The sequence below is a fragment of the Tamandua tetradactyla genome, chromosome 25, assembly GCF_023851605.1.
Source record: "Tamandua tetradactyla isolate mTamTet1 chromosome 25, mTamTet1.pri, whole genome shotgun sequence".
Classification (NCBI taxonomy): Eukaryota; Metazoa; Chordata; class Mammalia; order Pilosa; family Myrmecophagidae; genus Tamandua; species Tamandua tetradactyla.
In genome coordinates, this window is record NC_135351.1 from 42876977 (window position 1) to 42888213 (window position 11237).

The 11237-nt window shown below is 45.4% G+C and overlaps 1 protein-coding gene and 1 long non-coding RNA gene across 3 annotated transcripts in view; both read left to right on the plus strand.

The window, feature by feature from the left end:
- The window catches only part of AIG1 (androgen induced 1), a 202173-nt gene extending 201386 nt beyond the window's left edge, over positions 1-787 (plus strand). For both annotated transcript variants that reach the window (XM_077143350.1, XM_077143351.1), the window contains one exon: positions 534-787. In XM_077143350.1, the coding sequence (XP_076999465.1) occupies positions 534-723 (190 nt within the window). In that variant the 3' untranslated portion in view covers positions 724-787. The remainder of the gene's footprint in view (positions 1-533) is intronic.
- Positions 788-1153: 366 nt separating this feature from the next.
- On the plus strand, positions 1154-10198 carry LOC143668807 (uncharacterized). The gene is made up of 3 exons (XR_013168558.1): positions 1154-1203; positions 1392-1973; positions 2068-10198. It is a non-coding gene; the product is annotated as an uncharacterized LOC143668807 (long non-coding RNA).
- The last annotated feature ends 1039 nt before the right edge of the window (positions 10199-11237 follow it).

Consider the following 11237-nt stretch of genomic DNA (forward strand, 5'->3'; position numbering starts at 1 on the left):
TGAATCCCAATTCCAGAGACTCTGAGCTGACCAGTCTTGTTCACGTTAAACATTGTACGACCGGAAGTGAGAACACCCAAATGCTCAGGGTTGGGGAGGCAGCAGGAGTGGGGAGAAAGGTGGGGGCCTGGCCCCCTGCCCTACTGCCCACCAGCTCTCAGCCCCCCCGCCCCCCCAGGCCACATCCAAGCGCAGCCCGTGGGCCCGCCTGGATCTATCTTGGGTCTTTCAGCATCTCTCCCCACCTGCCACCGAGGGTCTCTCACCCGGCATTGCTACTGCTTCCTTCTGCTTTGGGGAGGGAAATGAACTTCCATTTCTTGCAAACATTTTCAGTTGTCTGGTTTTCCCCTCTCTGGTTCTGTGAATACCCCTGCCCTCTGCCTCCACCTCTCGGAGGCCCCCGTTGCTGCCAAGCCCACCCAGCCGTGGGCAACAGGCGCGGGGCGCAGTGGGAGGTCAGGCTGTCAAGCAGCTTTGGCACCCAGCTCCGTTGCCGATGCTTAAACGGAGTGCTTTGCCTGTGTTTCCAGGTATGCAAGAGGAGAAGGAGAAGCCGAAGCTGGAATGAGAACTGCGTCTAGTGGGAAGACCTGGGCGGGGCGCCAAGGAGGAGCAGGACCCCTGGCCTCAGCAGGGCGCAGAGGAGGCCTTATAGGAGGCAGGGGTTTTAACCTCCATGCCCTGCCCGAAGAGGGACATGCTTTCATTTATATATATTGACGATAATATATACATGTAAAGCACAGAACAACTGTCCAAATAACTCACCTGCCTATGTTCCAAAGCATTCTTTCCAGCTTCGTTATTGGCAGTAGCATCTTTTTTCTTTTTCCTTTATTTTCAAGCTAAACTTAGTCTTTGGTTTTTATTTCTACAAGGGAGTTGTAGCTCCAGTTAATCAAGGAAGAATGAAATGTAAGTGTGTTTCTTGTTCGGAACCATGCTGACCGTGGGGCAGAGGAAGGACAGGCCTGGGCCACAGCCATGCAGGTGCATGTGAGTGACCATGCAGGTGCATGCGAGTGACCATGCGGGTGACCGTGTGGGTGGTCGTGCAGGTGACCATGTGAGTGACCATGCGGGTGACCATGTGAGTGACCATGCAGGTGCATGTGAGTGACCATGCGGGTGACCGTGTGGGTGGTCGTGCGGGTGACCGTGTGGGTGGTCGTGCAGGTGACCATGTGAGTGACCATGCAGGTGGCCATGTGAGTGACCATGCAGGTGCATGTGAGTGACCATGCAGGTGGCCATGTGAGTGACCATGCGGGTGGCCATGTGAGTGACCATGCAGGTGGCCATGTGAGTGACCATGCAGGTGCATGTGAGTGACCATGCAGGTGACCATGTGAGTGACCATGCGGGTGACCATGTGAGTGACCATGCAGGTGCATGTGAGTGACCATGCAGGTGGCCATGTGAGTGACCATGCAGGTGCATGTGAGTGACCATGCAGGTGGCCATGTGAGTGACCATGCAGGTGCATGTGAGTGACCATGCAAGTGGCCATGTGAGTGACCATGCGGGTGGCCATGTGAGTGACCATGCAGGTGCATGCGAGTGACCATGCGGGTGACCGTGTGGGTGGTCGTGCAGGTGACCATGTGAGTGACCATGCGGGTGACCATGTGAGTGACCATGCAGGTGCATGTGAGTGACCATGCAGGTGGCCATGTGAGTGACCATGCAGGTGCATGTGAGTGACCATGCAAGTGGCCATGTGAGTGACCATGCGGGTGGCCATGTGAGTGACCATGCGGGTGACCATGTGAGTGACCATGCAGGTGGCCATGTGAGTGACCATGCAGGTGCATGTGAGTGACCATGCGGGTGACCATGTGAGTGACCATGCAGGTGGCCATGTGAGTGACCATGCAGGTGCATGTGAGTGACCATGCAGGTGGCCATGTGAGTGACCATGCAGGTGCATGTGAGTGACCATGCAGGTGGCCATGTGAGTGACCATGCAGGTGCATGTGAGTGACCATGCAAGTGGCCATGTGAGTGACCATGCGGGTGACCATGTGAGTGACCATGCGGGTGGCCATGTGAGTGACCATGCAGGTGGCCATGTGAGTGACCATGCGGGTGACCGTGTGGGTGGTCGTGCGGGTGGCCCTGCAGGGGGAAGAGACGAGCCTGACATCCTGGGGCTGGGATGGCCCCAGGGCCTCTGGCAGGCACCGTTGGGCATAAGGACATCCCGCTGGCCAAGCCCTGCAGGCACGTGCCTCTCCTGGCTCAGCCCCACGAGACCTCTCCCAGATGCCAACTGGAACTCCAGTGAAGACCAGTAGAACCCCAATCAGACCCGGCCTGGTGCATCTCCAAATCCCAATGACACTGGTCTCTCGGCTCTTGTTCGGTTTCTGTTACCTGCTGGAGATGGGTTTTCTGGACCTGATTCTTTCCTATAGTTTTCTGGTTTAAAACTTATGTTTCTTTATGATAAGTCCATAAGGAATAATTTTTTAAAAGCTAAGCTATTAAGTCTTTAATAGATTTAAGTTAATATATTAAATCTATCTTATTTAAGTCTATTTTATCTAATCCATTATTTCTATTAAGACCATAATTATTTTGAATGCGATTGTATTGAGATATATTCACATACCATATAATCAGCTAAAACATTCAACCAGTGGTTCACAGCATCATCACGTAGTGCTGCATTCATCACCACACTCAACATTAGAACATTTTCATTACTCCAAAAAAAGAAAAAAAAGTAAAAGACAAAGAATACCCAAAACATCCCATGCCCCTTATCCCCACCTAGGATTTATTTATTTATTGTCTTTATTTTCTTACTCATCTGCGCATACATTTGATAAACAGAGTGACAGTCACAAGGTTTTCATAATCACACAGTCACGCCGTAAAAGCTATGTGGTCATGCACTCATCACCAAGAATCAAGGCTACTGGATTACAGTTCAACAGTTTCAACTATTTCCTCCTAGCTATTTTAATACAATAAAAACTAAAAAGGGATATCTATATGATACATAAGAATAACCTCCAGAATGACCTTTTGTGTTTATTTGAAATATTTTCGCCTCTGAAACTTTACTTTACTTCATTTGTTTGCCCCCTTTTGGTCAGGAAGGCTTTTTCATAACTATGGTGCCAAGGCCAGGCACATGCCTGGGAGTTATGTCCCACTTTGCCAGGGAGACTCACACCTCTGGGATTCATAGCGCTCATAGGGGCAGGTAGAGAGTTTATTTGCAGAGCTGGCTTAAAGAGAAAGGTCACATCTGTGCAGCAAAAAAAATTGTCAAAGGGTGACTCTTAAGCATGATTATAAGTAGGCTTAGATTCTCCTGTTCAGGAAGAAATTTCATGAGAGAAAGTCCCAAGACTGAGAGCTTGGCTTATTAAATAGGTAGTTCTTAATGCTGAAATATATCATACCACCACCACCTCATCTCAGTGGTTTCTGCTGAGAAATCTACACATAGTCTTATGAAGCTTCCCTTGTATGTGGTGGATTGCTTTTCTCTTGCTGTTTTAAAAATTTCCTCTTTGACTTCGATATTTGAGAATCTGATTTGTTAATGTCTTGGTATAGCTCTGTTAAGATATATTTTATTTGGGATTTGCTGTGCTTCTTGGATCTGTAATTTTGTCTTTCAGAGTTGGAATTTTCAGTGATTATTTCCTCCTTTATTCTTTCTGCCCCTTTTCACTTCTCTTCTCCTTCTGGGACATCTATAACACATATATTCATGCACTTCACGTTGTCATTCAGTTCTTTGAGACCCTGCTCATATTTTTCCATTCTTTCCCTATCTGTCTTTAGTGTGTAGGATTTCAGATGTGCTGTCTTCTAATTCACTAATCCTTCCTTCTGCTTCTTCAGATCTGCTGCTTCAGGTCGCCATTATGTTTTTCATCTCTTCTATTGTGCCTTTCAGTCCCATAAGTCCTGCCATTTTTTTCAAGCTTTTGAGTTCTTTATGGTCATCCAATGTCTTCTTAATATCATTAATCTCTTTTGCCATATCTCCCTTCAACTTTTTGACCTGGTTTTTAACTTGATTTAGAAGATTTGTTTGAACATCTTTAATTAGTTGTTCCAACTCCTGTGTTTCATTTGAAGTGTTAGCTTGTTCCTTTCACTGGATCATATCCTTGTTCTTCCTAGTATGACTTGTGATTTTTTGCTAGTGTCTTGGCATCTGATTTCCTTGATTAGTTTATTCTGGAGGTTATTTTCTCTCTTTTTCCTAGGGATTTTGTGGGTTGGCTTTGTACTTTATCTGGTCTTTGACATTCAGTTCAAATTATTTTAGACCTCTAGCATAGCTTCTGTTTAACTGATCAGAATTTTTCATTTCCTGCTTTTCTGGTTCTAGCCCTCCTGGATAGGATTGGCCCCATTCATATTTTCCCAGACCAGGCAGGCCCAGGTCTCAGGAGGAGGGTGTAATCTGTATCAAGTTTCCCTGAGCATGAGAGCTAGCAGGTTGTCTGACTTTCCTGTGGAGCACTAGACTCTGTGCTTTTCTTATCCTACCCAGTGAGTGGTTCTTGTCAGCCCACGACTCCCCACCAGCATAATTGGTGCCTTTAATTCTCAGCAGACCCTGTCCCTGCCAGTAGTGTGGCTGAGATAGAGGCTAAGGCAGAAGGGGAACCTAAGCTGTTTCTGTTTTCCAGCCCCTGGGCCTGAATTCTCTGAATGAGTGCCACAACTTGAGCTGGGCCCAGAGTAGCACCTTGTCTTGGGGGAAGAGGAACCCTTTAGGGAATTATCTCCTTCATCTGACTAGTTACTTTGTCTCTCTGATGTACCTTAATTCTGCCCTTGCCTGGGACAGTGCTGAAACCTGAAAATGCCTCTAGCTTTATTTAATGGGCAGCTAAAAAGTGAAGAAAAAAAAAGAAAGACAGAAAAAGAAAAGAGAAAACAAAGAAAACAAGAAATGGTCCCATTTCAGAGCTGGACCCCAGCCCCAGGGTTTGCCAATCAAGAACTGGAGTTGGTACCTGGCTCTATGTGCCTCTTTTCTTTTGGCTCATCTCTTTTCCAGTAATCTGAGCTCAGCTAACTCCAAAAACCTCTCTTTTTTTTCCATCAGCCCAACCTCCTGTCTGCTGGGGAGAAACCTCCAGTTTCCTTTTGCGCTTGCTCCAATTTTAGCTTGTATTTCAGCAGTCTGAATTTGTTAATTAAAACCACAGTGAGAGCTTAGTTGAACTACCTTCCCTTGCTCCTACGAGAGACTGCTTCTCCTTCCCATGGGAAAATGACTCCAAGATAGACTGCTGCACCAGGGGGGGAGGGGCACCAGCCTCCACAGCTTGGGCAACTTACAGTTCTGCTCTACGATCTCAGCCACTCCACCCGTTCCAGACTGGTGTACGATGTGTGTCTGGTCATGTGAGTCGCCCCAAACAGTTGTTCCAGATAGTTGCCGGCTATTTACTAGCAGCTCTAGAGAATGAACTAAATTCCACACCACTCTACTCTGCCATCATGCTCTCCCATATTATTCTTAAAGTAGACAATAGGAAGTTTTTAAATTAGAAAATGTAACTTCATATAAAATATGGGTGTCAATTGTCATATTAATATAGATCAACAAGGAATAAAAAACATTTACTATACAAACTATTAACTTTTCATTGTAATGTAATGTGAGAAACACTAGAAATCCCTCTCTCTCTCACACACACACACACACATACATTCTCTTACACACATGCACATGTTCACATTCATGCACCCAAGGCAGAATCCCACACTCACACATGCCCATACATTCTTTCTCTCTTTCTTTTTTCTTGTCTACAACCTCTTCCTAAGTAGCCTGATGGCTCCTGTTGACTACTTCGAAAGGCCCAGCCCCCATCTAAAAGAAGAGACATTTCTAGGTTGTTCCTAAGACTTAATTCATTTACAGAAATTAAAAGTATATAATTTCATAGTCAATAAGTGTGTATAAACTTATATCATCTTAAAGTATTAAAAATTACAACCTAAAGGAGAAAATTTCAGTTAATAAATGTGATTATATAGGAAACACAACACATATTAAAAAATATGAAAGAACTCCAGTCAAACATATATATTATATCAATAAATATAGATGGGCTTAATTCACATATTAAAAGGAACCGATTTTCACATTAGATCACAAAGGAAAACCCAAGTAACAGTATCCTGCACATTGCAAAACACACACACAATGTGAAGTCATTGTGAAAGGTCAAAAAGAAGATGGGCAAAAGTACACTTAAAATTTACAAAAAAAAAGATTGTGATTTTAACAATTCAGTCCCAAGTCATCTCATGAAGACCCCACCCTATGTTTATATGCTAAATTCCTGAAAGCATAAGGGAATCCAATAGAGAACACAGCTAGTGGAGTCTCCATGTTGACTCCCTGGCTCATGGAGTTTCAACTATCATGGTGGAAAGTCCTTCCTCCATAGAACTTACGTTTAAAATGATCCCAATCTACAGTTGCCAAAGGTATGTGTTTAATTTAACTGAGGAACAAATAGATTAAAAACAACTGAGAAAATTTTGCAAAGGACAAATAATTAAAGCATATTTTTTGCTTTTAAAACACATTATCAAAGCAAAATATTAGAAAAAGCAGTGAACTAGGTAGCGAGACCAGGAAAAGGCCTAGGAAATAACAAAGACAGCATTTTGAATCAATAAGGGTATGACAAATTTTTCAATAAGTGGTGCTACTACAAATAAATAACTATTTATAAAGAGAAAAGGCTAGACTCCCCTATTAAACCACAAATACACACACAAACAGATGGCATAAATAATTAAATGTAGCAAAAAGCTATAAAAGAAAGGTAAGAAAGTTTGGGGGAACAGCTGTTCCTATAATAGAGAAGATGTGAGAACAAGTATATATATATATATATATATGTTTATATATATATTTATATAAACTATTAGCATGTCCAAAAAAGCCATATTCTTTAATTCTGATTCAATATTGTAGGGTGGTATCTTTTTTATTAAGTTGTTTCCATGGAGATGTGACCCACCCAACTGTGGGCGGGACCTTTTGATTAGGTTTCCATAGAGATGTGTCTCTGCCCATTGAAGGTGAGTCTTAATCCACTTACTGGGGTCCTTTAAGAGTCCTTTCCATTTTGGAAAAAGCTCAGATCAAACACAGAGACATTTGGAGATACAGAAAGAAAATGCCCCCAAGGAAGCTGTTGAAATTAGAAGCCAAAAACCCACAGACACCAGTCACATGCCTTACCAGATCAGCCTTTCTTGTGTCAAGACATCTTTCTCTGGATGCCTTAGTTTGGACATTTGTATGGCCTTAGAATTGTAAACTTATAACTTAATAAATTCCTTTAATAAAAGCCAACAAATATACATTAGCATGTACACTAGAATGCATAAAGCATATTTGTTGATGATATTGGATCTACAGGTCCAGTGGCTGGTATGCTCTGTGGTAGTGGAGAGAACACCATTGAGAATGCGTTCAAACAATGACCCACCATCTCCTTAGACAGAAAACCTGGAAGAAGACCTGGCTGAGGTGGGTCTGGATGATGAGTTGGGATTTTTCAGTACAGGGATCTACGGCTGCTTCCCTGGATTTGTAGGGACAGAATCTAGACCCCAGTGGACTGAGGAGGTAGTGAATGGTGAAGACACAGAGACAGCAGCTACAGAAAGCCATGTCCATTGTGAACTTTGCTTTCCAGAACCAAGGCAAAGAGGGGACACCGACATACCTGGTGGGTGACAATTCTGGGCTTGCCAGAATTGGAGGGAAGACCTCTCCCACTAACACAGGGGAGAAGGAGAAAGGGATGCATGTCCAAGGACCTTGTGGGACAAAGGATAAGGCTCAGGGACATTGTGACAGCTGTGATAGCTGTGAATTTCCCCTCAAAAATCACCTGCAGAGAGTAAGAAGCCAGAGGACAGAGTTGGAGTTTGCACAGAGCCCTGGAACCACTGGTGGGGACTGGAGACAGAAAAGGCATTCAGGGCCACAGTGAGACCCAGGAGAGGTTGGAGGGGATAGCCAGGGCCCTTGTGGGGGCTCCTCCCAGAGGACGGAGGAGGCAATGGTCCTCCCTGCATGCTAGGCAGGTCAGACACACTGCGACATTGGTTTAGAGGAGGAGGGCCAACAAGGGAGAGTCAAGCGTATATGCAAGGGAATAACTGGAGGGCTGGATCCTGGAGTCTAGACTGACTTGAGGAAGAAAGGAAGACTGAGTAACAAGAAGGTGGCCCAGAAATTGGTGGTCTCACTGAGGATGGAACACGGAGGCACCAAGAAATGAGGGCCATGTGCAGAAAGCCTGGACTGGAATGAACTTTTGGGGTGCATAGTTCAGACTGAATATGTGGTGGACAGGAGACAATGACCCCCAAAGATGTCCACATCCTACCCCTCAAAACCTGTTAACATCTCATCTTCCATGATGTATTAATTAGGGTTCACCAGAGAAACAGAAACAACAGGCTAGATGTATTATGTAAATATGATGAGACGTGTTAGAGGAATTGGCTCAATGACCATGAGAATTAGCAAGTCCAAATTCCATAGGGCATGTTGCAAGCTGGGAACTCTGATGGTTTTGTTGGGTTGTTCCCCAGGAGAAGCAGGCTGGCTCAAATAGAGATGGGAATTCTCCCTTTTAACTGCTGAAATACTCAGTTCTCCCTTTTAGGCTGGGTAAGACATTTCTCACTTTCAAAGGCAGTCTCCCTTGTTGATTGTACATGTAATCATAGATGCGATCAACTGACTGATGATTTCAACCCACAAGATAACCTCACAGTAACAACCAGGCCAGTGCTTGATGACCCAACAACTGGACACCACAACCTGACCAAGTTGGCACAAGACAAAAGGGACTTTGCAGATGTGATTAAGAGATGGGTGATCATCCTGTGTTACTTTGGTGGGCCCAATGCAATCGCAGCGGTCCTTAGAGGAGGGAGGCAGGAGGGCCAGAGTCAGAGGAGATGGGACAATAGAACCAGAGGTCAGAATGGTGCCAGGAAGAGGCTACAAGCCAAGGAACACAGGCGGCCCCTAGAAGCTAGAAGAGACCAGGAGACAGATTCTCTCCTGCAGCCCCCAGGAGGAAGCAGCCTGACAAGGCCTTGATTTTAGGACTCTGATTTCCAGAACTGTGAGATGATACATTTGTATTGCTTGGCTTGAACTTAGTGATTTAACCAACTAAGCTTCCAGTAATATTTTACAGCCACAAGAGGAAAGTAAGACAGATGGTGTCATTAAGCATTTTTACATATTTATGTGGACCTCTCTTGAACTGCCTTCACTTAGAAATAATCACATGGTAATATAAAAAAGCTCATATTTATTACTTTTTAACAATTGAGTGGCCAACACTTTTGTACCTCATTAAGCCAAACCAATTATTCAATGCCGAGAAGCCAGGCAAAGTCATTGTAAACTCATCTGATTTATGGAAATGGAAGTAAAAAGGATCACTGAAGAAGTCCCCATGGAAACAGCATTTGCTATTCAGAGATATTTGGGTGTTTTCACGCCTGCTCATCAACTGAGAAATGAAAAATTTTGAAACACATGACCCTAATTTTGAGTATAATTTTAAGGGTTTGGAGCAATGACAAATGGCTATGCTTGCTATCGGGGCATTTGCCAGGAAGAGAGGGAGGCCTCTTTCGTCCAAGCTTTCTTGAAGCTACATATATTTTCAAAGCCTCAGTCAAAACAGCCCGTGCAGTACAATTCCCTCCAGGGAGTTTTGCAAGCATATAAAGCCAGACACAAGATAAAAACTTATCATTTCCTGTTGTATGAGGTTCTACATGCTTGCACAAGCATATGTCACAAGGTTGACCAAGCAGCTTCAGCATAAACATGTGCAAGAATGAAATTTATTCATTTTCAAACAGCACAAAATGCGCAGAGCCCTGAACCCTGCACCCCGCCTGGGCCTGACGTGGCATTTCTTCATCCCATTCGGGTTAATATTTAATCCATTCCTGGGATGTTTGACATCCAGAGTGAATAGGGAAGCCTGATTCACGGCCCCCTCTCCCCCTCTCCCTGTGGGCCTGGACAAGTAGATAACCTGGCTCCTCTGGCAATGGAGGTCCCTCCGTGCCCGTCACTGCCCCACATCCACTGGCCAGCATCAAAGGCTGCCCTGGCTTGAGTGATGCCTGGCTGTCAGCAATCAGGAAGCCGCGCAGGGGACGCCCGAGGGCTCAGCCCCATCTCCACGGCAACCAGCGCTCCATCCAGGTCCCGGGCTCTGGAGGCTCAGCCACGCCCACAGCTGCACTCATGGGCCACTGAGGGCCAAGGGTGGGATGCGGGTGCCCAGGGCTCTTTCCCGGACCCCTCCACTGCAGCACCCAACGCGCTACCAACTCGGCACACAACCCCCACCCCCAGGGAGGTCTTGGGCAACACAGATTTCACCAAAAGAGGACAGAGCAAATGCAAATTTCCCTGCCCTCTCCCCCCGCCCCCCAGCCTCTATCCCAAGGGAAGGGGGGGGGGAATTGTCAAAGGCCTAAATCCTGGCCGTTCTCCAGCATTTAGGCAGTAGAGACCAGTGGGGTTTAAGCAGTGGTCCCACGGGACGCTCCTGTTAGCGAAGACTCCTGGGGGTGCAGACCAGGCAGGCAGCCCTCTGAGCTCAGAAGGGCGAGCACTTAGAGGGTTTATTCTAAACAGACACCTGATGGCAGCTCCAGGGAAGCACAGATGCCCACACCTCCCTATCACTGCCTTTTTATATTCACTTCCACATATGCCTATCATTCATTTTTGGAATTTCTATATGAGAAATGGTTTTCCAAGGAGAGATCCCCAATTTTTAACATTGTACCCGTAAGAAGTAAGTTTTCCATTTAAACTGGCTCAACCTGAGATCATAAATTGGCACCGGTTAAGCTTTTCTTCCGGAGGTTAATGTTGGTTTCAAGTTCCTACTGAAACTACAGTAGAGAAAGTTCTCTAAGCACTAGAGGTCCCGGTGCTGACGGGAGGGATTCTGAGATAAACAGTTTGCCGTTTGCACGCGCGTCCAGCAATCTGCAGCTTTGTTTTACACCCAGAGCAGAGCATCAAGGCAAAGTTGAAGGCAAATTGTGGCGGGAATTTCTGCTTCCTGCCACAAAGAAATAACAGGGTCCAGAATTACCTTCCCACAGTACACAACTAGAAAAAATGGATAAAACATATGAAAAAGCAACGGTTTTCAGAC